Source organism: Echinops telfairi, unplaced genomic scaffold (genome assembly GCF_000313985.2).
Source record: "Echinops telfairi isolate 266 unplaced genomic scaffold, ASM31398v2 ScPeMD7_7400;HRSCAF=8409, whole genome shotgun sequence".
In the NCBI taxonomy this organism is placed as follows: Eukaryota; Metazoa; Chordata; class Mammalia; order Afrosoricida; family Tenrecidae; genus Echinops; species Echinops telfairi.
Genome location: NW_022111300.1, coordinates 39,860,688 through 39,888,376, shown reverse-complemented (window position 1 = coordinate 39,888,376; position 27,689 = coordinate 39,860,688). Strand labels below are relative to the sequence as shown.

The window sequence follows — 27,689 nt, the reverse complement described above, 5'->3', positions numbered from 1 at the left end:
CAATCCCTGAGAGGAGAATGGCCACCACACATGTTGGGACCTCTTCCCATGGAATAAGACTACTGCAGACAGAAGCAACATCGAGAAGAAAAAGCTACGGAGAAGCAATCATCCAAGGTACAATAATTGGTTTCCTTTCCCTTGAAACCATGGGAGACTGAGAACCAGGAACTGGAAGAGGTTATGGAATGCGTGTATCCTTGCTTTGTCATGAGAACAAACAAAGAAACAAATGGAATGGTTCCTGGAGACCATTGCGGAGTGCTTTGAGTAGAGATTTTATAGAGGAACCTTGATCAAAAGTGGAGACTCGGGAGAGTTAGAACAGAATTTTCAATTCTTAGTGGAATCCAGGTTTATAGATTGAGGTATCACCGTTGAGGCTGGATAAGTCCTTAAAACAGTGTTCAGAAATAACATCTGTCCTTTAAATCAAACTATGCCTTAAAGTCTTATTTGAACCAAACAATAATTTAGCATATTAAGTAATGTATCTCTACCTTGAGTCTTGTGCTCTTTTAAAGAATTAGCTTTGTGAAGTCAAATTAAGGACAGTAACTCAGAAGGTCAGATGAGCAGTTTAAGGTGATGGCGCAGGGGGTTTAAGGTAGTGGTGAAGAAATCAGTGGGAAATGGATAGTGAGAAAGATCTTACAACAGTACCTAATCAACATCATTGAATTTTCATGCAAAATCATTGAAAAGATGTATCTGTTTCTGGGTATGTTTTCACCAAAATAATAATTATTAAAAAGAGGATCCAGAGACTTGGACTCAATTCTGCCTGGGTATACTCCTTCTTGATTCAGAAAATCTATGGAAGAAGGGGAAAATGGGGGAGATCATCAATAAAAATGAGAAATGGTTTCAGCACAATAGTGCTATTTCTCTTCCTCCAGCTGCTTCTCTGTGGTACTCAGGAATTAGAATGAGTACAATTTAACAAAGGCCCCGCACAATACAAAGCAAAACACTCCCAAACAATGATTCAAAACTCAACACCTGGCAGACCCCAACTATTCAAGTCAAGGGATCCTTCAGTTAACTTCAAGATATTTCAGGTCATTTTCTGATCGTTTGTTATTAAAAGGACGTATGTGCTTTCTGTTCAGTTCATTCTTCAATTTTCTTTACAACTTTTCCTCCCGTATTTCTGACAAGAAGTAACAGGTGTGATCTCCTTAGATTTATAACAATTCAGGTATTTTGTGCTCCAAGGAAGAAAATTGTCAATTCTTTTCTTCAATAAAAACAGTTCAAAAAAACAAAACTCCTTTCTTATGTCATCTTTGCTGATATCCTAGTACAGTGAACCCTCGCCACTTCGCGCTTCGACTTCCGCGGTTTCACTCTATCGAGGTTTTTGCGTAACAGCGCATGCTCTGTCATTACTACCACTGATTGGCTCATACTGTACACGCTTCTGTCTGCATCGCTAGGTATTGGAGCTATGTATCAGATGCATTTTTGCTTTTGTAGAGTGTACTGTAATTGTTTGCGATTTTTAAGAAATTTTATCTAAGCCCTATGATGGCTCCTAAACGAGCTGCTTCTTCTAAGCCTTCTGACAATAAAAATAAGCACCAGAGGAAGATGCTCACCATCCAGGAAAAGGTAAAACTTTTGGATATGATCAAAGATGGCAAGAAAATCGTGGAGGTTGCACGCCATTTCGACTTGAATGAGTCTTCTGTTCGCTCCATCCGTAAAGAGGAAAAAACATCCGTGCTATGGCTACTTTCACTTTCAACAAGGAAGCAAAGCACATCGTGACAAGGAATCCTACTTCGCGGAATTTCATTTATCACGGTAGGGCCTACAACCGATTAACCGCGATAAACGAGGGTCCACTGTAATCACATTTCAGAAAAGTCACATTCACAATTCATAAAGAAACAAATAACACTGCATGAAGTTCCCATAGTAGTTTGTGAAAACATCAGAAACTGTAGAAGAATGCAGAAACCCAGACAGCAGTTGCTTATAACTCGTGGAATGAATGATGCAGTCTGCGGAGAACGTCATCAGAAACCAAGTCATCCCCATCGGCACGCGGTAGATTACGTTTCTGGTATTTCATAGATTGTATAAATAGAATTTAGTTTATTTAAAAATCAATGTATTCTAAATATTAGATCTAGTTCCCCTTATTTATACAATTGTATTTCCACAGAGGATTCTGTTTGTACAATATCACCTTAATTAATCATAAACAAAACTTCAATATCCTGAACTAACATATTTTTTCCAGTTTTAAGAAGGATACAGCTCATCGAATAACACACACAAACATACAAATTGACATGATGACTATGGTTAAATATACGACTTCTAGGTTACGTTCTTGGATCCTCGCACTATCGATTTAACCCAAATCTTTTCTAAGCTGACATTCTCTTATCATAAATGAATGCTATGAATAATGCTTGCAAGGTACAATAATGTTCTGAACTATCAAAGAAATTTACTTCGTTGATGAGTTTGGTCAATATGTTTTTAAATTTTTACTTCTTGCTGTTTATTTATATATGTATGTGGGCATATGTTTATTTATTTTCACTTCCCCCAAGTTAATAGTTAATACATGTATATCCTCTTATTAGTGACTTATTCTTCCTTATCCTCCTATCCCAAGTAACCATCAGATGATTTTTCCATGAGGGTGAGAGCCTTCTCTTGATTTTTTATAATAATGATCACATACCATATTTGTCCTTTGTGATCGATTTCTTTCACTCGGCAAATGTCCTCCAGTTTCATCCATGTTATGGAATATGTACACATTCGCCATTATTCTTTAGTGTTGTTTAGTATCCCATTGTACGCATGCACCATAGCTGGTTTCTCCATTTTTCCATTAATAGGCATTTAGGTTATTTCCATCTTTTCCTATTGTGAAGAGTGCTGTGATGAACATGGGTGTCCATGTATCTACTTATGTCACAGCTCTTATTTCTGTAGGATATCTGCCAAGAATTGGAATTGCTGGATCATCCAAGGGCACTTCAAAAAATTCTGGAAACATTCCATTATATTTTAATTCAATTTTTCCATGAAGTTTTTGAAGCTCTAGCCCACGGACAAGGAATGGAGATTCCAAACGCTACATGTTTTGCCAATATTTGCTGTTTCCTTTTTCAAAAAATTTTCAATTAGTATGGGATAAAATGACATCTCATTTTTGTTGTGATTTGCATCTCTCCGATGGCTAATGGAAGGCGCCCTGGTGGCATAGTGGGCTACACACTGGGCTGCTAAGCTCAAGGTCAACTGTTCTACTCCACCTGCTGCTCTGCAGGAGAAAGATGAAGCGTTCTGTTCTCATAAAGATTTCCTGCCTCAGAAACCCACAGAGGAGGTTCTATCCTGAATTGTATAAGTGTCTATAAGCTGGAATTTACTCAATAGAAGCAGATTTGGTTTTAGGTCACTTAGAGCAAATTATGTCTTCATGTGCTTGTCTTTCATCTGAACATCTTCTTTGGTAAAATGTCTGCTTGCACCATCTGCCTATTATTTCACTGGACTCTCTTTTTGTTGTTGTGTTGAAATTTTCTATGCTTTTTAGAGACTCGTCTTTTGTCTGATAGGTTGTTACCAAATTTCACCCCACCCCCACGCCGCTTGTGGTTTTGCTTTTATTCTATTAGCGTTTTTCCTTTCTTTCTTTGAAAGGTAACTCTTGTAACTGCTTCTTTCCCTGGGAGCGCCTGAAAATCAGCTCCTACATTTTAGGAACTCCTAGTGATCTAGTTTGTCTTCTGCCCTTTGTGTGTTTTACATGGCGTTAGCGTATTTACGCCATGTGCAAGTGAGTGTATTTCTTCTGATAGGTCCCTTATCTTTATATTCAGTATGTTTATATCAACTTAGGTTCTTCTCCCACTCCTTTCAAGTCACTTCTCAGCTCATTTTCCTCTTTCCATTAATTAATGGCTATTTCCCTAGAGACCCAAGCTTGAAACCCCCTCACCTTGGGACCTGACGTTCCTGCTTCCTGTCACCCTTGTTTACCTGTTCGCTTGTTTTTCTTTCTTTTGAAAGGTAACCCTTGTAACTGTCTATTTCTTTGTCATCTTATGGCCATCAGCCTATAAGAAAACCTTTCCATCTCAATCAGCTTATGTTTCACCCTCTGAAATAGATGGTTTCTACTCAGGACACTGTAGCCTTTTCTAGATTTTATCTCTTGTAAACACTGTAGGACTTACCTTAGGCAGCAAGACCATCTATCTACAAGCCTTGAAAACTTCTACTTTCTCCTCCTTAACTTACTCTAGTCTTGCTTCCTGTGCTTCCCCACACATCAAGGACAGGGAGTACATACTGGTATCATGTAGAACTATGTCATCCCCCCGTCCTTTAGTGACAATATGATCTTGGACATGTTCCTTCCCCCTCTCTACCTTGGATTTCTCTCATGTGAAACAGCATGAACTCCTTGACACAGATGCTGCATGGTTAAAGGAAACAACCTTCATCATGGTTCGTCCTTCATCACTAACATAAAATCAAGGAACCCATGGGGCTGTGTGGTGAAGTGTCCCCCTGCCAACTAGAAAATCAGCAACTCACATGCCAGTTGTTGGCAGCAGAAAATACCTGGCGATCTGCTCCCGTCGGGATTACAGCCTCGGAAACCCAACTCAGCTCTACTGAGTGGAAGTGGACTTGATAGCACACAGCCACATCGAGTTGGGAAACAATAAGCATTTACTCTTTATGAAATGGATTCTATATATTTTACTGTGAGTGGCCTGGAAATGCAATTTCCTGGGGACAGTCCATTCCCCAAAGATCAGAGTTAATTGAGATTTTTCTTCTTCTTTATTTGCAATGAAATGAAATGTCAGTGAGAAACTGCCTAATCCCTATCCTGCTGGGCCAAAAGAAAGATCTCTTCAAGCCCACAGATGGGAAATTACTTATGAGGAAAATAAGTTTCAATGCAATGTTTCATAAACTCTTCAATATTCAACATATTTGGCAGCATGAAGTTTCTGAATATTTCATATCTATACATTGCTTTGAAGCTAGTTCTGAAAATTAGGCCATAGGCTATCTTGGACTGGGTCTAGAAATAAGCCCATAATCTCATTGTCTTTTGACATTTATGTAGATATTTATTTTAGTTTTCCAATGAGATATAAAACTTTCCCCAACTGGATATGTTGGGGCAATTCCATGATAAAAAGAAATATTGAATCAATACATATTTGGAAAGGAAACAAAAGACTGAGACAAACAGATGCCAATGGAAATGAAGATAGGGTTTAGGAAAAATGCAAATAATCATAGTTTATTTTATTTCTGTCTTTTGAGTATAGAAGCTTGGAGTATCTGCGTTGTGTTAAGGGAGATACTAAAATATGGTATGAGTCTTTATTATTTGTGAGTTTATTATTCGTATAATCATTTACGCTCTCAAACAATCATATAGTGTGATATGATATGATATGATACAATGATATATAATATAACATAACATAGCTTTTTAGACAAGTAGGATTTAGGTTCAGGAACCCTCGGTAGAAATCTTTGTTTTTTCATGTAAATATAGTGACAGCAAATGAATTATTTTATTTTCTCTGATGTTATGCTTCCTTATGAGTAAAAGCAGAAAAATAACACTTCCTCTTGGTTTTTTTTTTTGTGTGTGTGTGTATATGTGTGTGGGTGTGTGAAATAACAAATTAAGTGCTTGGTAATGGGAATAGTCAGTTGTAAAGTTTTCAAATCTGATTGCCATTGTTAACAATTTCTTCATCTTCCTCTTTTTTTTTTGGTATGTAGCAGGACACAGACTACATTAGGCTTGATTTGTCATGTTGAAGAATATAGAAATTTCATGTCCATAATTATATTAATTGTTAGTTTGGAAAGATATGTCCTCAGTGTGAAATATTTCATTAGGAGTACACTGCATAAAGAATTAATAAAGAGGTGAAATCTGAGCTTCAAAGCATGAAGAATTAGAAAGGCAAATGATTGGGAGACAATCATTGAAACGGAGTTGGAGAAGGAGAGAGATGCTACCTGGGTGGTGAAGTTAGTCTCTGTCTATAAGGAACCACCAGTCAGAACTAGGTCCTGCATAATCTGGGTAACTCAGAAATTTTAAAAAGTATGTTAAGATGTTTCTGTATTAAAAATCCTCAAGCATTACAAATTTCAGAAGACCTAGGAACATTCATTCTTTAGCACATTTCCTAGGAGTATTTTTTTAAATAGTCTATCATTGCTTCTCTCTGATTTGGAGTTTGTCAAATTCAACTAATCTTTTCCTGGGAGGAGCTTCTGTAATACCTATTTCCATTTAGTTTTAGAAGTTCCAGGGAAAGGGCAACTAAGACTATATTGCGTAAAAGAAAAGGAGTAGAGAAGAGAAGACAGGACGGAAGGGTGAGGGGAGGAGAAAGAGAGACCGAGGGAGAGGGAAATGGGGAGGAGAAAGACTTTGAGGTAATACTTATTATGTCAAACTTTATTTAAAAAGACTGTGCCTTCCCATTGCTCTTTATCACCAAATACCCTCTCAAACAAATATTTGCTTATACTCATTTTCATTACCCTAAATGATTTACGGTATCTTACTATTTTTTATGAGTTATATAATACAATTTTACTTTTTCACTGCTCCAACATATAATTCTTATTCCTTCCTATTCTCTAGAGTGGTTTGAACTCTCACCGTTCATCGATTGACTTACCCACACTTTTAGAAAGACATTGAACTCATGATATACACAGATCACCCTGGTGTCAGAGTGAAATTTACAATGAATCAGAAATTTACACTGAATGATGAGTCATGTTCAGGAAAATCTATTTGTGAATATTCGCCCTTTGATGAAAGCGCACTTTCCTGGCTTTACAAGGACAGGTTATGATGACCGTCTGCAAATTGCAATTAACACCCGCCAGGGTTCCAGAGGAGTTCATTTTCTGAGAGGAAATTATGGATCACATCTGTCATTCTTCATTTAGCAACAAAAAAGAAGATCATTGCAGAAGTGGAACTTCATTTAAGACATGTTTAAATGTTCATTTCTTCTGCAGGTTTGAAACTGTATACAGAGGTCTTTCTATGGGAAAATGAATGACTACATTTTTCAGAATTTCATGGGAGCAGGGAAAGAGCAATCGACTCTTGGTTTTTGATTCTCCTGGGTTATTTGGGCATGAGGTTCTTGGTCAAAAGAAAAGGAAAGAAAACAGCACATTGTGATGCTTACATTTCTGTGGAAGCTGAGCCTAAAGAGAAGGCTATGAAAGAGGGGCAGTTTAACCATTGGTTCTTAACCTGTTATAGTTCATAAATAATCTGAGACTAATGAAAGTGATTAACTTAGTACCTGGAGAGAATGCACAGCTATCTACAGATACAAGCACGCATATCTCTACGACACACATAGAAATGTGGATTAAATTTCAAGTGAGTTACAAAACCTTACAAGTTCATCCACGCATCTCAGGTTGAGAAAAGATGCTCCGCCCTGTTGTTGTTAGGTGGGGTCTTGTTGGTTCCAACTCCATGAACCACAGAACGCAATGCAGCCTCATCCTGCATCATCATCACAATTGTTGCTCCTGATTGTTGCAGCCACTGTGTCAATCCATCTCATGAGGAGCTTCCTCTCTAGCGCTGATCTCCTACGTTAACACACATGCTGATCTTTTCCCAGGACTAGACTATTCTGATAGCATGTCCTCAATATGTATAAGATGAATGCTCACCATCCTTGATTCTAAGGAGCACTCTGGGTGAATTTCTTCTAAGACAGACGTGTTTGTTCTCCTGGCCATCCATGGAATCGTCAAGATTCTTTGCCAACACCATACTTCCAATCCGTCAATTCTTCTTCAGTCGTCCTTGTAAATTGTCCAGTTTCCACATGACGATGAGACCTAGAACCTCACTACTGAAATATAGTCTGCTGAGTGCCTACACGAACATCATCTAGATAGAAAATTCTAAGAAATATTGATCCTCAGATTTAAAGGATCCATTGAAGCCAAACATATTTACTAATATTATCTTTTAGGTTTCTTAGGAAGATATGAGTATAGGCTAAGAAACAACCTTCAGATCATGAAGTCCAAAACTTATTTGGTCTACTATCACCTTTTCATTAAAAAAAAAATTAGCAGCCCCACGGAAATTAAAAACCTCTGTACTGCAGCTCTTAGGTCAGGATAAAGTAGAGGTTTTCTGCCCCCTTGGATCATCCTAGCGCTCCCACTTCGAGAAACACTGCTGTGGATAGTAAAGTTCATGGAGCATTTAGAAGTGAACAATAGCTGAAGTTGCATTTGGAATGAACTCACATCCATATTTGTGAAACTTATCTATTACTCATAACTTATAAAACAAAAATGAGGGATAGCTTCAGAAATGGAAATAGTGGAATCGTTTCTTTCATTCCACTCGACTAACCAAGACCTTCTTTCAATGGCTTCTTTTTCTGTTTCATCTCTTCTTGGGTACTGCTGAGTCAATTTCCATGTGAAAGAATAGCACTGCCCCAAGGGTTTTCCGGGCTGCACTTCTTAGGATCATAGATGTCAGCCGGTGCTTTCTCCCAGGAAGGTGCGGCTTGGTCAATGTTCAGCAGCTGAGTGCTTTGCAATTGCAGCACAAGGGCACCTTCCACCACTGTGGCATTGACTTGTGCTCACATACTACCCTCATGAGTGATGGCTTATTTCTTCAGCCATCTAACAATGAAAATGTCCTCCACATGATCTCACTGCTTTTACTACAAGGCAACAACACTTGGCTGGGCTCAACTTATAAGGCCAGGTGTTCACCAGATGATATCAAATCAATAGTTTCTCGCCCCACTTAAAATAGCACAATGCACGCTTACATGTTTTAACTTCTGGGAATCCTGAACCAAACTTTTCCCAGAGGAGATTTTATTTTCCCCATGTATTGTTGAGGAAAATGGAAGCACAAACTAGGTGAAGTGGCTGCTCCGAGGTTAAGCGAGCTAATTAGCAGGGAGGCTCGCTTCAGAGGGGTGATCGGTCTTTTTTCTCTTTAGGGAGTGCTCTTTCCTACAGAGTGGCACCTCCTCCCAGCCAGAGAAGACCCCCGGAGGACGAAAGCAAGTGTCCTGACTCTTCCAGTGCTGGCCTCACCATTCCTTGCACCGGCACTGAAGTAGGCATCAGTTCACCTTGAGTAGCTGTTTTGGTACCAATTTCTTTTACTGGAGGTGTCAAACCAGGGAGCGATCAAAAGGTAAACATGCAAGGAAATAGCTATGATGTTAAAAACAATTTGACTGAAACTAATGATTGAACTAGCAACATTTGACCTTAAAAGTCTATCAGAGGAGTATGCTACTGTTGTTGACGTTGTGTGATATGGCCATGTTTGTTTTTTTTTAAAGATTTTTATTTTCTAAGAAAAGCATGTGGGCTTGTGTGTGTGTATGTATGTTTGTGTGTGTGTGTGTGTGTTTGAAATGTAAAGAGACAGATGACACATGGAAAAGACTATGGGAAAAGTATAAGAAGGATGTTTTAAGATAGTTTGGAAAAGATGTTCACATGAGTAATCATAGGAAGTTCCTTTATTCCAATAAGCCTTGATGAGCAATTCTTTCAAAATATGTCTTTGGTTTTGAAATCATTTGGGCTTACTTATCATTGCTTTCCAACAACAAAAACCACCGCAACAAAGCCTATTAGAATCCCTTTTACCAAAACAAATAAAGGCCTTGACATTGTGGTAAATAACGAGATTCCAGCCATAAAAACATCCATCCTCTTTCAAGCTTAAGATGAATGTCAAGGCTATGAGACATGCAAGATGTTTAACAAGGCACCTGAATTCTTATTTAAGTCTCTGCCAGTAAGATAAAAGTTATGCACATTCAGAAGACAGAGAAGCTTTAAATTTTCTTTATAAGCTCTTTTAGGATTTTACAGGTCATATTGTGATCAATTGTTTCTTGATGGTTAAACTCTCTGTTTATTTTACTATCACAGATGCTTTTTTGTTTTTGTTTATTCATAACGTTTCCATTATTCTATTAACAGTGAAATTTATGTGAATATTTTGCTTGCTTCAATTTCCCCCATTGTTCACAAACAAAGTAACTGGACCCTGTCACAAATTTATGAATGAGAAAGAGCTCTGTCAACTATACAGAGGAGTCTCTGGCTGGGGCAAAAAGCTAAAGCACCTGGCTGCTAATCAAAAAGTTAGTAGTTCAAGTCTGTCCAGAAGTGCCTTGGATGAATGGTTGGTTATTTACTTATAAGTTAGTCATTGAAAACCCCATGAGAGCAGTTCTACTCTGACACACATGGGGTCACCATGAACTGTATAGAGCACTTGAAATACACACCCTCAGGCGTGCTCTTTTTCAAAAAGCAAAGGATAAAACACAGGGAAAATATTCTTCCTTATTTCTATACTCATTAAAATTGTTAGAATTTCTTATTTTTCATTCTACTTTAAATCAGCAAGACCATGTAACTTTAGTGATAAGAAAAGTAGAATTCAGTGGGGGCAAAATCAATTCTACAATTGGAATAATGAAGAGATGGGTCTTGAGGACTCTTCTTTTCACTGACCCATCTCCTCTTTCGTTTCCATTGTGCTATGGAAGGCACCACATTCTGATTCATTTGCATGAAGTCAAATTATTGAACTGAATGTCCTAAGGCTGTGGCTTCTCAATGTGATGTGATTTCATTATGCTTTTGCATACAATGTTAAAGTTCAGAACCCCTAATATTTTCGGGTCAAAGGATTATCACCTTGAAAACCAGGTCTTCTGATGTGCCTCTATGTCCAACATCTCATCGTTTCAGTTGCTCTCCTTAAGGAGCTGTGGTTCACCTGTAATCATCATCAGATTTGCCACGGCACACCTGGATTCTACTTTTGGCTTCAATGTTTTAATCTTTCCTGATCAACTCAACAAGCATTTATTGAGTGTCCACTATGTGTAAGAGCCTGCATGAGGTTATCGGGATGTACATGAGGGCTTCAGAAAGTTCATAGAAGCATTATCTTTTGATTCTGGGGTTTTCCAAACAAGTTTTTAAGTCTCTTGTACAATCCTTAAAAAGCTTCAAGTCATACCTCTTTTAATATGTGTCTGCATGGTGAACGCCATTCTCTGGCAAGTGAAGATGAATTTTCTGGTGAACATTCCTTGGTTGTTAGGTGCTTTCCAGTCATTCTGACTAACAGAGACCCTACTTATAGCAAACCCTACATCCTGCACCATCCTCACAATTGTTGTTATATTTGATCCTATTGTACCTACTCAGTCAATCTATCTCCTCAAATGTATTGCTTTCTTTTGTGGCCCCTCTACTCTACCAAGTGTGATGGCTCTTTTCAGGGACTGGTATATCCTGATAATATGACCAAAGTATGTGGGACGAAGTCATTCCTTCCGACTTCTAAGGAACACTCATTATTGCTGCACTTTTTCCAAGACAGGTCGTTGTTCTTTTGATAGTCCATGGTACTTTTAATATCCTTTGATAGCCCCATGACTCAAATGCATTAGTTCTATTGTCTTCCTTTTTTAATGTCCAACTTTCACATGCATATAAGATGACTGAACATAACATCTCTTGGGTTAGGTGCGCCTTAGTACTAAAAGTGACATCCTTACTCTCCAACACTTTAAAGGGATCTTGTATAGCAATGCAACACATCATTTGGGTTCTTGACTGCTGCTTCCATGAGCATTGATTATGGATTCAAGCAAGATAAAATTCTTGAAAATTTAACTTTTTTCTCCATTTATCATACTGTTACTTATTGGTCCAGTTGTAAGGATTTGTTGTTTTCTTTACATTGAGTTGTAATTGGGTCTTAAGGCTGTCACCCTTGATCTTCATCAGCAAGTACTTCAAGTGCTCCTCACTTTCAGCAAACAAGGTTGTATTGTCTTAATATTGATTCAATACTCTTCTTCAGATAATACAGCTTCTTGAATTATCTCCTCAGTATACAAGTTGAATAAGCATGGTGAAAGGATACAACCGTGAAATATTAAACCATGTAATATTCCCTTATTCTGTTCAAACAATTGCCTTTTGATCCACATACAGGTTCTACAAGAGCACAATCAAGTGTTCTTAAATTCCCAATCTTCTCAAAGTTATCCAAGGTTCATTATGATTCACATTGCTGAATACCTTTGTATAATCAATAAAACACAAGTAGACCATTTTTCCTGATATGCCTGCTTTGAGCCATGAACCAAATGATGTTAGCAATGATATCCTGTGTCATGTCCTCTTGGGAATCAGTCCCAAATTTCTAGCATCTTCCTGACAATGTACTGCTGCAACCTTGTTAAATGATCTATAGTAAAATCTTACATGTATGTGATATCAATGATATTTTTTGATAATTTCCAAATTCTGTGGGATCACTTTTGTTTGGAATGGGTAGAAAAATGAATCTTTTCCAACCAGTTGGCCAGATAGCTGTGTTCAAAACTCCTTGGCATTGACTAGTGAGTGTTCCCAGTATTCTGTCAGCTTTCTGTAATATTTCAATTGGGTTCCCATCAATTCCCGGAAGCCTTGTTTTTCACTAATACCTCCAGTACAGGCTGCACTTCCTTCAGTACCGTCCCTTCTGGATTATATGCTATCTCTTGAGATGGTTGATATTGACTAGTTCTTTTTGATATTGTTGTTCTGTATATTCCTTCCAGCTTCTGGGATGCTTCCTGCATTGTTCAATATTTTCCCTGTAGTATCCTTTAATACTGCAACTGAGGCTCAACTCTGTTTGTTCAGTTCTTTCAGCTTGACCCAGTTTCTCCTTCCCGCTCTTCCCTCCAGGTCTTTGCAGACTGCGCCATAGCACTTTCGTTGACATCTCAAGCTGCCCTTTTAATCTTTCTGTTCAGATCTCCGACTTCATCACTTCTTCCGTTTGCTTAAGCTACACTTTGGTGAAGAGAAAGTGTCAGAGTCTCTTCTGACATCCACTTGGATTTTATTTTTCTTTTGCATCCTTTAAGGACCTTTTCCTTTTGTCATGCGATCCCCCAGCCCCTCAGGCTTCTTGTCATCAGTAGTCAAGACGCCAAGTCTGGTCTGCGGATGATCTCAAAATGCAGGTGGTGGATACTCAAGGTTGTATCTGTGGGCTTGTTTTAATGCTCTTCTATTTCAACCTGAACTTATGTATGAGCAACTGATAGTTTGTTTCACAGTCAGTCCCTGGCCCTGTTTAGGTTGCTGATCTTGAGCTTCTCCATCACCCCTTCCCAAAGATGTAGTCAATTTGACTTCTGTGTATTCCATTTGGAGAAGTTCACATGTATAGTCTTCATTTATGTAGTTGAAAAAATTTATTTGTGAAGAAGTCATTGGTTTTGCAAAATTCTATCGTGGGATCTCTAGCTTTGTTTCTATCAGCAAGGCCACATTTTCCAACTATTACTCCTTCCTCTTGGTTTCCACCTTGTGCAGTCCCCAATGGTTAACAATGCATCTTGATTGCATGCTTTACCCATTTCAGTCTGAAGACACTGGTAGAATTCTTCCATTTCCTCAACAGTAGCTTTAGTACTCGGAACATAAATTTGAATAATAGTTATATTGACTGAATTTCCTTGCATGTATATCGATATTATACTATTACAGACAGCATTATACTTCAAGGAAGATCTTGAAATATCCTTTCTGACCATAAGGGCGACAACATTCTTCGTGAATTAATCATTCTAGCATAGTATTCCAGATGATTGTCTGAAATACAGTGCATTTCAGCTCACTAATGCCTAGGACATCAATTTCTAGCATTTTATTTCATTCTTAATGCCTTGGTTTTCCTTGATTCATATTTGCATATTCCAAATTCCAGTTATTGATAGACATTTACCATTGTTTCTTCTCACAGTGCCCATCAGCAACTGAAGGCCCCCAAAGTCATTCTGGTTGATTCTACCTTGAGAAGGTAGATCTTCCGCAGTCATAATTTGAGTACCTTCTAACTTGAGGGGCTTCTAACTATCTGACAGTGTCTCATGGCTGTTCACGAGTTTTTTGTAACTGACCATGTTCCCCTGCTGTCAGGTTTTAAGTGGCTTATTCCTAAGAAGTGGTCAGTTTATTCTTCTGGCTTAGTCTGTTTTCAGTCTGGACATTCTGCGTTAGCTTATTACTTTGAGTGACCCTGCTGGTACTGGCAATACCCCTGGCACAATTTCCTGCATCTTAGCAACATGCAAGCCACCAAAACGGACACATGGAAAATATTCCTTACAAACCATACATAGTGAAAAAGCATAGGGCATCGTTGTTATGAATATGGCAAGCAGATATTTGAAAATAAAACTTTGATCCACAAGATATCTCATAAGTAACACAAAATTATATATAGCAGTCATTTGCTAGGTGAGCTGTCAGTTACATATAAAATCTGGAATGAATATTGGCTGTGTTGGAAACAACTAACTTCTCTCATTCTTTCTCTGATCATCCTCTCTGTCACTCATGAAATCACCACCTTATCCCCAACCCAATCCACCTATCTCAAATGCAAGCTCATGACCATCAAGCCAACACTAATTCATAGTGAGCCTACAGGAGAGAGTAGACCTGCTCCTCTGATTTTCTGAGATTGTAAATCTTCCAGGGAGCAGGAAGTAGAATGGCTAACCTTGTACTTGGCAGTCCAACTCAGAACCCACTCAACACCAGGACCCCTTACATCCATAGCTGTTCCTTTCAAATAGTATGTTTCAAGGTATACCATCCACTTTATCACAAAAGCTGGACGCTAGTGCTTTTTTGTCATTTCTTTTTTATTATTATATATTTTTAACTTTCTCTTCTTATGATTATGGGGATGGCAACCCAGCACTTTATCTCTGGAGTTTAAGGACATTTAGTTGATGATTCAAATCAATTTTATACATGATCTAATAAGTCCTGATGTGACTTTTCTCATCTTTCTTTTAATCTGGCAAATGTTTAATCAAAAGGACTCAAGTTCTGGCTCAATTTCAGTCTTTCAGTCTTTTCTCCCAGTAATGGTTTATAATTATAAAAGAATGCAGCAGTCCTTAACATTGATCCTCCCTCATATTCTCTAACCCACACTCTGATTGATATTCCCATATGCCTTCATTTTTATTGTCAATTTATTCATCCTTCTGTTCGTCTCGATTTTCATTACTGCACTCCAAAGTGGTGTTGCCCTCAGTGGTGTTGAAAGCAGCAGATGTCAGCTTCCTGGCTTCGTGCCTTGCTGTACAGGGCTATCAGGAGTTTGGACAGGTGAGCTTAAGACCAGATGGGAGCTATTCCAGTCTCCTGGCTCCTTGCTACTCTTCCTAGACCTTCTTTCTCCCACAAAACCCACATAAAGGAACATGATATTTACTCAACTCCTAAGCTAAATGACTCTACCGGCCTGCTACAAAATAACTCCTTCTAAAGGAGATTGGCTATTTAGAATCATTCTAGAAGACCTTTTGTGGGCATAACATTTGTTTTGATCAGATGGTTCCTGGCCACCTTGGCTAACTACTCTGAATGAGATCACAATTGGGGTTTTCGACAAAGTGGGAGAAAGCTTTGGAACAATAATAAAAATGATTTTTTTTTAAAAAAGGCAAACACTAGGCTGACTGGTCACTGGGGATAAAGATTGGGCTTTATGCTTCCAGAAAGATGGATAGTCTCAAAAACCCCGCATAAGATCGCTGTGGGTAGAAATGAACTCAATGACAGAGGGTTTTTTTAATTGCCCTCATGGCAACTAGTGGAACTACAGAAATGATGGCCCTTTGACATCCTCTGCCTGGAGTTGAACTCACTTCTGTGGCTCACTATTCAGGCCCATAAGCTGAACAATAACACCAGGGACCTAGGGATAATCAACCCCACGAGATTCAAAGGTTCATGCTTGCCCAGGGTTACAGTTCAGAAGGTAAGAAGGGGTAAAGTTAGCAAGTAGGAAGAGTGCTGTTAAATTGTGGGGATCACCATCAATATCACTAAACAAAATACGTATGAATTCTTAAATGGGAAATGATTGTTCTCCTTACACTTTCACACAACTAACACACACACAATTTCAAACAATAAATATAAAGATTACAACAAATCTTAAAGTAAGTCTTTTGTTTTTTCTTCAATATTATTGTCATCGGAGTTGCTTGCCTCCAGCCAACACAAGGAGGGCTCGTGCCTTCCCATGCATAAGGCGATATCAAAGTTTCCATGTGAGCAATGGTTTAAGTGTGTTAGTTATTAGTGGAGAGGAGGTGTGAATACAGACAGCTATCCTACCCTCCAGAAGTAAAAGAAGCTTACAGCATAAATGCATTTCCCTATGTGTTGAAAATTGGTGGTGGTGGAGGGGGGGAACGACTGGGATTTGCTTGTACTCGGCTGGGTTATGAATAGGCTGGGTGCATGTGAAGTTGTTCTCTAAGATGAATTCCTGTTGCAAGGGCTTTGGGGTGGAGTTAGCGGGACTTATTCTGGGTTCTTGAGTCTAAGTGTAAGTCATTCTTCCCATCGTGATGACTTGGTCAGAGCTTGGCTGGAAAGGCAGCTTTCAAGCAGTTTCTCTCCTTTCTTCAGCCCTCCAGGCGGTGAGTTCAGCAGTGTTCAAGATGTGGTGCATCTGGTTGACACTTGGGCGAATGGCCCCTCTCGGTAGAAGATCCTGCTGTTTTCCTGTGACAGTGGAACTCTCTACCTTTTGCTTTTGCCCTTCAAGTGGTTTTATGAGAATGAGATTTTGGAGGTTTTTGTTCACCCCAAACTGAAACCAATCAATCAACCAAACACACACACATGCTCTGTCTGGTCTAGGCCAAAGTGAAAGGCAGGACTGGGGTCATGATAGTAGGGAGTGAGGAAGCCTCAAGGAACCAGAGGAATATTGTGTGTGTCATTCATGCTGTGGTGAGCCCTGGTTGACCCATCCCTTCCTTGTGACCCTTCTGTAAGGGAATGTCCCATTATCTACAGATGGGTTTTGGATCTCTTCTCTGACACCCCTCATTCTCAGCAATATGTTTTTGGTTTGTTTGGGGTATTCGGATGCCTGTTACATGATCCAGTTGACACCTCATGATTGCATGGGCTGGTATGCTTCTTCCATGTGGGCTTGTTGCTTCTCTATTAGATGGCCGGTTTTTTAAACTTCAATCCCAGATGCTATATATTTTGATAGCCAGGCACCATCAGCTTTCTTCACTACATTTTCTTCTGCACCCATTTTGTCTTCAGTGATTGTGCCAGGAGGGCGAGCATCACAGAATACCAGGTTGCTAGGAAAAAGTGTTCTTGTGTTGAGGGAGTGCTTGGGCAGAAGCCCAAGTCCATCCACTACCTCAATATATTGCCAGGTAAATATATGTACATAGGTCAGTGTCCTCTGTAGCACATAATAATAATTATTAAATACAGCAACTGGAATCTAGAGTCACAAATGCTAAACAAAAAATGATTACAAAACCAACCAACAAACCCCACTGCTGTTGAGTCTATTGCAACTTATAGCAAGGGAGGCTCTAGGGCAGAGTTGGACTGTCGCATAGGATTTCCAAGGCTGTAAAACTGCTTGGATGCAGAATGATACCTCTTTCTCCAATGGAAGACTTGCGAATGGGATTGAATTGTCAACCTTTTGGGTTAGCAGCCAAGAGCTTAAATGCTATACCACCAGAGCTTAATATTAGTGATACCTAAGTAGACTTGGCTTCATTACATTTTACCAATGGATGATTAGGATGACCAGACCAAATCAGATCAAATGTCATCTATTAGAACCAGTGAACAAAAATGTGTTAGGAGTGAGGACAGGAAAACTTCAAGGAGCCCTAGTGGTGTGGGTTAGCCACTGGGCTGCAAACAAGGTTGGTGGTTCAAATCCACCAGACACTCTTTGGAAGAAAGATGAGGCTGTCTGATCACACAAAGCAGTGGTTCTCAACCTTCCTAATGCCGCAACCCTTTAATATAGTTCCTCATGTTATGGTGACCCCCCCAAACATAAAATTATTTTCATTGCTACTCCATAACTGTAATTTTGCTACTGTTATGAATTGGGCAGCCCTGTGAAATGGTCGTTCGACTTCCAAAGGGGTCAAAACCCACAGGTTGAGAACCACTACCATAAAGTCTTATAATTTCAGAAACCCTATAAACCAAAAACCAGTCACTGCCTTCAAGTTGATGATGACTCACAGAAACCCTATAGGACAGAGTAAAACTACCCCAGTGAGCTTTCAAGCCTATAAGTCCCATCTTTCTCCCTTGGGGGCAGCTGGTGGTTTCGAACGGCTGACCTTGCAGTTAGCAGCCCAACATGTAACCACTATACCACCAAGACTCCTCAGAAGGCCTGTAGAGAGTATTAATGAGTAGCAATTAACTCGATGGTAGGGGGGTTACTTTCTTTGTATGAATATCTGTTGAAAAACAGGGATGGGTGTACACAGGAGATGGGATGTGTAATAGGATGTAGAGTAATTTTCCACTCAAGAATTGATTGGTGATATGGGCTTCAATAACACTGAATCAACACATCTCCCCTACTTAGCTGTACCTGTGATTTATTGGGTCTGACTGCCCTTAACAGTGACCCTCTTTTTGCACCTGGTAAAAGATGCCTGGTCTCCAGTGACCTCTGCCAGTGACAGATTTTAGCAGAACAGACACTGATGCAGAATCCTTGATGGATACCCCAATGGTGGCCTGCAAGTGGCTCTGAGAAAGCAACGGTGTTAATGTGACATTGTAATTTATTGGCAGTTTTGTTTGATAGCATATTTACTGAAACAAGTGCTGCCCAGGAAGATCAGGTTACAGCAGGGACACATGATTTCCCAACTAGCCGTAAACTATATATCAAACGTCTATTCTGTCCAGTGTCAGCCACCTCCACCCTCTCCTTGTCCCTGGTCCTCAGACAAATTGAAGCACATGCCACGATTTGCAGGAGGAAAATCAAACTCAATTTCGCAGTACAATGAAGTGAGTTTTGGTCTTGTCATGTCCACTGACATATTGATCCCCGGAAGATTGAGAAGATCAGAATGCTCTGGGTTTTTGCTTTTGTAAATATGAATGCATAGAAATGCAATCATGCCTGAATGGAGGAGAACAGACCACTTATGCAGCTTTACAAAGATGGAGAAGCTCCAGGGGCCTAATGTTATAAAACAGTGTGACAATATAAAAGTCATTATTTAAGAGGTCATATTTTCTTTCCCTTCAGAATTACAGCCCCGGAAGACAAATGGTCTTCTAACACAGGTTCATTTAAAGTGCAGCCAATCATTTCAACAGCTGAAAGGAATTTTCACTGGTGAAGGTGGGGCTAGGGGTGAGAGGGCCAGGCGATGTGGACCACCACCAACCCCATCTTGGTGCTTTGTACAATTTATGTCAGACGTGTGTGCAATAAGCCCAACGCTCCATTCAACATTCTCTATTTAACCTGAAAGGGGACTTAGCTAATCATTTTTATGTCCCTGTGTGTGATTTGCAAAGCACCGTGGTTACAGCTTCCACAAAATGGATAAAGACTCCCCAGTCACATCTCCAGATGAAGCACTTAGAAATGGGACCACTATATCCCAGGGTGATGCTGAAACTGTAAGAAATATCATCAAATACTTTTGAGTCTAGTAAGGTAAATTTCTAACTCAGTAGAGGGAAAGAAACCACAGATGTCTGTTCAGGTAGGCAGACAGTCTGTCATTATGACCAGAGAATGCCTTTCTAATGTACACTTCCTATAGAAATATTGCAAAATGCCCTGTGATTCTGTGGAAATTGTTACTGCGCAATATGTGTTGCCCTTGTTAGTCTGTGTGTGCTGCCGTTGGGTTGGGCCCTCAGTCCTGGTGGCCCTGTGCACAGAGAAAAACATGCTGCCTGGTCCTGTGACATCCACTTGATAGAGACTGGATTGGACCATTGTGATTCGTAGGGTTTCCATTAACTGAAATTTGGAAGCAGATTACCAGGCCTTTCTTCCTAGTCTGTCTTAGTCTAGGACCTCCACTGAAATCTGTTCAACTTCATAGTAACAATCTGGCTTCTGCAGAGAGGTGGGTGGTGGCTATAGGTGAGGTGCTGGTTGAGAAGTCTATGTCTCAATTACCGCGGTCCCATTGGGCTGTCCTACCCCACATCTGCAGCTGAAGCAAGCATGCCTTATTGGGAGGGAAACTGAGGTACAGACTGATGATGCTGGAAAACCGCAGACAGGAATATGAATGGGAAAAGAACTCCTTTACTGAACTCCAATTTCAAAGCTTTCAAAGCACAAGTAACTTCTCATTTGGCATGATTTTTAAAAATTAGAGCAATGCCTCCCATTACCATATTCCAAAGTAATTACTTGTGGTAAGTAAAGATAAATCCATTACTAATTACACAGTCCTTTATTGTGAAATTCAGAGTAAAATGATTTGAGGTATTTTTTTTTAAGCCGACAAGAGAATGACTTACCTTCATCAATCAGTTTGACTCAAGTAATGATTTTCTTAGAATTAAAATTTGTTGAAAGCTTTAAGTATTTCATCTTTTAGGCTAAGAAGCATGTAGTTAATGTCACAGCTAATACATTTGTCAGTCTGCTAATTTTCTTTTTCTATTAGAATAAGTAAACATCAACCCTTTCTTAAAAGCATACTATTTACCATGTGTCAGGAGTAATACAGGGAGAACTTATTTGAAAAATCATGAGGGAAGACATTATAGAGTGAACAAGAGTCACAGGGAAACAATGAAAGTGCAGCTTGGGGGGGGGGCATTTAGTAACTGCAGCGGACAGATGGTGGGCTGGGTCTCAAGTTGAGTCAGAGACGGTGCTGTTTAAAGGGGAGCATGCAAAAATCAGAAGATCAAGTTGAACACTCAAGCCTGAGAAGAATGGGAAATAAGGAAATTAGAAATGGCGTGTAAGGCACAGTATAAAGGGCAATCGACTAATAGTAAGACAAAAAGGAGGCCTCATAAATATAGAGTGGAAACGAAAGAAAATGAGCTCTGGTCTTTGTGAAATGGGATCAAATAATGGTTCTTCAGAATGACCTGTTACTTTGACAGTCCAGCTGCAGAGAGACCGTGTCACCAACGAGACTCCTGGGCTCCCTTCGAACAGCACCATCCACCTTTCTGCTAGCTGTGCCTGATCTTCATTAAGCCAGCCTTGAAATGATTTCATCCAGAGGACTATAGTAAACAGGCATGTCTGTGGCCAGCCATGACTTCAAAAATTAAGGGTTTTTTTTCTTCCTCTTTTTCTTTTCCGGCTCCATTTGTTGTCATAGAGCTTCAAAATAGGAGCTGTTGTTCCAAAGTTCATGATCCAAATTAGACATCACCCACCTCGACAGTAAAAAATTCATATAAAATAGCTTTCAGCCTTCAGTCCTCGCCTTTTGTCTCAGTCTGATATAGCCAAACACACCTTTACTTCCAGGCGGAGAAGAGTTAGCATTGTAAATTTCTACAGCTCTTTAGTTTTTTATATTAGAAAATTGGTGTGTGTGTGTGTGTGTGTGTTTAATATAGATTACTCAAAGCTCTTACCCTACCCCTGAAGTCTACTGGTGCTGCGGGGTACACATTGTGCTGTTAACGACAAGATCAGCAGTTTGGACCCACCAGCCACTCCATGGGAGAAAGTTGAGGCTTTCTGTGCCCATATAAGATTTACAATTTTGGAAACCCAAAGCAACAATTCTATTCTGCCCTATAGGGTCGCTAAGAGTTGGAGTTAACTCAATGGCAGTGGAGTGGAAACATTTAAAGTATGTGCTCAGTGCAGAATTGTTTAACATGTTTTCTTTTTACCAAATTTTGAATAACAATTAAAAGGGGTGTCTGTGTGTGTGTGTGTGCGTGTGCATGTATGTTTAAACATCTTGGTTTCTGTCAGCAGATAAGTTAGCCATAACTTAGAGGTCTCTATGAGTTGCTGAAATTTTGAGAAATGATTTCTGAAATACAAATATGCAAACTACACTCACTGCCACTGGATTGATTGTAACTCACAGTGACCTTGCACAGGGGCTCTGGGACTCTCAATCTTGCAGGAACAGATAGCCTCACCTCTCGCCTGTGAACTAGCTGGTGGATTTGAACTGCTGACCTTGCAGTTAGCAGCACAATGTCTGCCTTACCTCTCTGCCAGGGCTCCTTTTCAGACGTCCAAAAGAGTGGGGATGGTGCATCTCTCACCAGATCCATAGACTTAAATTGCTGCTGTTGCGAGCTGCCATCCTGTCTGACCCCCACTCATGACAAACCTAAGCACGATGGGATGAATTTCTCCCCTTTGTTATCCATTGAGTTTTCTTTTCTTTTTTTTAAATCATTTTATTGGGGGCTTGTACAACTCTGATCACAATCCATCCATCTATCCATTGTGTCAAGCAATTTGTACATTTGTTGCCATCGTCATTCTCAAAACATTTTCTTTCTACTTGAGCCCTTGGTATCAGCTCCTTGTTTTTTCCCCTTTCCTCCCCCATTGAATTTTCTTTGACTGGTTTTGGAAAATGGATTTTCAGACCTTGATCCTAGTTTGTTTCAGTCTGTAAGTTCTGCTGAAACCAGTTGAGACACCAGACAAGCCTTTCTGGACAAGTGGGTGGTACCTTGAGGTACACCGGCAAGGCATCAAAGCCTACTCTCCATTAAGCTGGGTCAGGGTGGGTGATTTAAACCCCTCAGCGGGGCCAAGGGAGAACAAGGGGGCTGTCTGCTCCATAAAAAAGCAACCTTGGACAGCGGCGTACAGTGCTATGATTGGAATGACTCGACAGTGGATTTGGTTGGGTTTGGCATTAAAGATCAAGATGGGCTTCCGGTGGATGGGAAGGGCCAGCTCCTGGGGCATGCCATCATGACTGTGCTGAGCCTGCGTGTCAGGGAGCCTAAATTCTACCCAGGTCCCATTTGTACTGCCTTCCAGGAGTAACACACAACCTTTCAAGGAAATGAAAGGTTCCCATTGCTAGTCATCTACAGGTTAGACACTTAGAACTGCCCTTGAGCACTGGAAACCAACATGGACTCATTGACCATGAAGTTAATGTTGGAAAGACACCGGACCATAGTCACCTCAAGCACCCGATGTACCAATAGTCACACCAACTTCAAATGGGAACAAATGGGCACATTACCTGGCTGAGACAAAAGCGGCGTGTAAGGGACTTTCGGTTCTATTGCACTCATGGGTGGAGGTAGCAAAGGGTTGGCAAAGCTGCGAAGTGGATGAGTTGGTCGAACACAGGCCGTGGGGATGGTCCGGCTTGGGGCCTCTTCACTGCTGGGAGGCTCAGGTTGCGTCGGGGCCAGGATGGGTGGCTGCTGTGTTTGTGGGCCTTCACTTACCGCTGCAATGGGGAGAAGGTAAGACAAGCATTATTCCCGAACAAAGCTTGTTTCCCCCGAAAGCTTTTGGAAGCCCCTGGGATGCTTTTGTAGAGAGATGTGAGGGTCTGGTCAATGTCTATATCAAATCACGAGCACCTTTCTTCATGTCTCCTCATCTGCTTATGGGACCCAATAGTATCTTCCTTTTAAACAGAAGAAGTAGATGTCGCCGGACAGGGCTTTATCTTTCAAGAAGAAAAGTAAAAGATATTCAGCATCGACTGTATTCCCTGAATTGCCTGGGCTGTGTAATCATGAGTGATGAAGCCAGGAAAAAAAAGAGAGATTTCTCCTTTCATAAGTAGCTATGTCAGTGAAATTCAATGTACCCAGCCGGTTACAGCTGCATTATTATCCACCAGCCAATATGCCAATTTTTCTGTGATTTAAACATGCCATGTCAACTGTCACACAATCAGTTACCAGGTGCTCAGAGGCTTTGCTAATAAAATGATATAAATAATAACCACTATCATTATCTCCCATAACACAATCAAGGTGCAGCTAGGCAAAAAGTTATAGGAAAGATGCGTCTGCTGGAACAACTTGTCTGAGAGCAGAATTGAAATTTTCCCTCTTGGATGACAAACCTTGTAGTTTTCTGTTGGATTCTTACAGTTGAAGAGGCGTTTCACATCGTCATTCGTCATAGCCCATGGGCATGTGGACTGGGTTGTTTCTGGAAACACACCTTGTCTCCAGAGGACACAATGAGTCACACTGAAATATTGCCTAGGAAGTTTCCCATGATTAAGGGCACTGTGGACTAAGAACTCAACGTGAACCTTCTATTCATCGTCTAGGTCAACAGGTTGGGGTTATATGACAAATGAAAAAAACCCAAAACTGTGTAGTAGATATAAGGGTTAATGAGGTAGGAAGAGTGTGTCTGACTATTTCTTTCTTAATAAAGTTCTTTTGGGTGTATTGAAAGGGAAAAACGTGATAAAAGAGAATATCTCACTTTTCAAGGAGAATTTTCTACCAGGAAATACTTCAAGATAATTAGTTTGTAAGATAATTGTGAGACAGCTCTCAGGGCTGCAAAGGGCAGAGGAGCCACAAAGCAAATCTGACAGAACTAGGGAGAATCGTGATTAAAGATCTAAAGATGAAGACAATCTGAAAGAAATGCAAAAGTAAAATGTGCTACACAGGGGGTTTGATATTAAAACGCAGTGTTCTGCATTCAGAAGAATTTAGAGGTCACATGGGCCAGTGGCCAACCACTAAGCTCACCGCATTCAATGATGGGGGAAGGAAGGTATAGGACAGGTTAATAACTGACCAGACTACATAGAAAAAGAACCAGAAAGCAGACAGAGACTTGGTGACAGCTCTCGTCACACAAAAGAAATGTAATCAAGATGGCAAAAGGAGGAAACCAGCACGACAAAAGGAGGGTGACCACAAGCACCTACTTTATCTGTAGCTCAGAAACTCTGATCAAAAGAAAAGGGGAGAGTGATAAGACATGCAGCATCTTAAAGTGAAAGTCCAGGGCTGCAAGGAAAATATTGAGACAAACGGGTGATGACACGTCTTCTCACAAAAAGGTTAAAGGGGTTGGGGTGGGGCGGTGGAGGAAGTGTTACACGAGACTAAATTGTTTATTGAAAATGTGTCGGTGCACAATGGGTGCATAAGCAAACGTGGTGAAGAAAGATGATGGTGCCCGGCTATCAAAAGGTAGAGCTGCTGAGGTCTTCAAGGTTTAAAGTTAAACAAGCCACATGGAAAGGCACATCAGCCCGTGGGAGCATGAGGTGTCCACGGGATCAGGGAACAGGCATCAGAAGACCCTGGGGTGCAGTATAGCACTGATGAGGCACACAATATCCCTCTGGTTCTTTGAGGCTTCCTCACCCCCTACTATCATGACCCCAGTTCTGCCTTTCAGTTCTGGCTAGACTGGAGCATGTACACTGGTACGGACCCATGTCAGAAAAACCCCTCAGGTACGGAAAAGGGAATATAGATACCAAGAGGTTACAGGGAAGGGGGGAGGAGGAGGGGAGGAAGGAGGAATGCATCACAAGGATAGACACATAACACACACACACACACACACACACACGCTGGCCAAAGAAACATGGGTGAAGGGAGACAGTGGTCAGTGTAAGTAAGATATGGAAACAATAATAATTTATCATTTATCAAGGGTCACGAGGCAGAGGTAGCGGGTAGGGAGTGAGGAGGAGCTGATACCAAAGGCTAAAATAAAAAGTAAATGTTTAGAAAAAATGTACATATATGTACAAATATGCTTGATACAATTGATGTGTGGATTGTTTCAAGAGCTGTAATAGCCCCCAACAAAAATGATCTTTAAAAACAAAAAAATTAAAAAATAAAAAATAAAATGTGTCTGTGAAAGGAATACACATTGTACTTATATTCAGTCACGATTGTGGAATCAGATGGTGGCGAGCCCATCTTTAGAGATCAAGAAAATTATGTAGGTTTAATCTGGACTCTTGAGGAGCCCTCATGGCTCAGTGGTTATGCACTGGTCTGCGATCATCAATGTCGGCTGTTTGAAACCACCAGCTGCTCTGAGGGGTAAAGACTGGGCTTTCTCCTCCTGTGAACACTTCCCATCTTGGAAACCATCAAGGGCAGTGCCACCCTCTTCTGTAGGGTCACTCTGGGTTGGCATCAACTTGATGAGAGTGAATTTAATCGAGGCTCTTCTCTAGTCAAAAGGAGAAAATGACCAGTGGTCAACGGTCCAAAGAAAGATTGATTGTTTAGTCCACATTCAACGAAGGACATCGTTGTAGGACCATCATTGAGAGTCGCTGCCCAAGTTCAGCTCTCACGCCGCATTCCTAGAAGAGGTCGACTTCGATCCACTCCCCAGGTCCCATGGGTCTCTTGTGAAGTGTTGGATTGTAAGATTATTTTAGGAGAAAAAAATAGGCCCTGGGTAATCCTTGAGATGGAGAAAAGTATTCCTCCCAATGTTTTATAGTCTCATCAGGAAAAATGATGGAATTTATAATGCTTTGGATTCAACTTGATCAAAGCTGTTTCTATCCCTCATAGACTGTGTTATAAATGAAATATCTCTTGGGTCTAGAACCCGTGTCTGAATTCCAGTTCATTTCCACATGAGCCATATTTTACTAACGGGCTTTTATCATCCTATTAAAAATGTTTCTAAGCATAAGAAATGTCACATCTGTCTTAGGCAATTCTCTCTGTTGAAGAGAGATCATAATTAATTCACATATTTGACTAAAGAAACTTGTGACTTCCTGTGAATTCCAATAACACACTTTTTTTAAAAAAAATTCCCATTCCTGCTCTCCTTGATGTGTTTTTTTCTCTCATCTGCATCTTTGCAATAGTAAAGCTTCTCCTAATTTCAGTCCTTTGTCACTGGGTTTTCAGGCACCTTCTATCACTTCTACAAGGAATGGTTCTTGATTTTGAGACGTTATAGGGGTTTGGCACGGAGGCCCAGGGTGACACAGTGAACTGGCTAGTAACTGACAGGTTGGTGGTTTGAATTCACCCAGAGACCTTTGAAAGACAGCTCTGAGAATCTCCTTTAAGAATGGTTGTGGTAGTTACTTAATCTATGGTCATTTTGAGACTTAAGAGTGAAGGGGTGGAGTCTAGCCTGTCAATCAGGTTGCAGCTTGACGACCTCATTTGGAGGTGCTAGGAAGATAAATAGCTCGTTGGAGACAGGACACACACACACACACTCCCTGTGAGGCATTTCTGCAGAACAGCCACATGGAGCTACACTAGAGCTCTGGAGCTGAAGAAGCCACGTAGAGACCTGCCAGCATTGAGATGCTTCCACTGCCACAGGATCCAAAAGGTGGAAACCTGCTGGCCTGTGATCTTCCTGCATTCTGTGTCATTGCATGTATTGTGTGAGTCTGAAGAGGAATTTATAGATTGGTATCCGACATCTGGGCTAATATTGGACTTATGAACTTGATCAAGACTGGGCTGGGATGTTTCTCAATATACAATGAAAATTAAAAAAAACAACTCTTTCTTGCACATGTATGACTATCTATGAATTTGTTTCTCTAGTCAATCTGGCCTAACAATGAATTTTTCTCTAGGATCATAGTTACTGGATACCTTATGGAGACAGTTCTACTTTGAAACATGTGGCATTGCCATGAGTCAGAGCTACCTTGATGGCAACCGGTATGGTAGTTTGAAACAGATTGACCTCTCTTCAGGAAAATTCATTCTTAGGACCACATATGTGCAAAGATAGATGTCCAAATGTGTTCAGT

At 40.3% G+C, this 27,689-nt stretch overlaps 1 protein-coding gene across 1 annotated transcript in view; it reads right to left on the bottom strand.

Annotated features, from left to right (window-relative positions):
- Positions 1-27,689, bottom strand: part of LOC101652384 (netrin receptor DCC) — a 363,431-nt gene that overhangs the window by 11,927 nt on the left and 323,815 nt on the right. Inside the window, exon 19 of the mRNA XM_045296053.1 lies at positions 23,169-23,381. Coding sequence (XP_045151988.1) covers positions 23,169-23,381 — 213 coding nt within the window. The remainder of the gene's footprint in view (positions 1-23,168; positions 23,382-27,689) is intronic.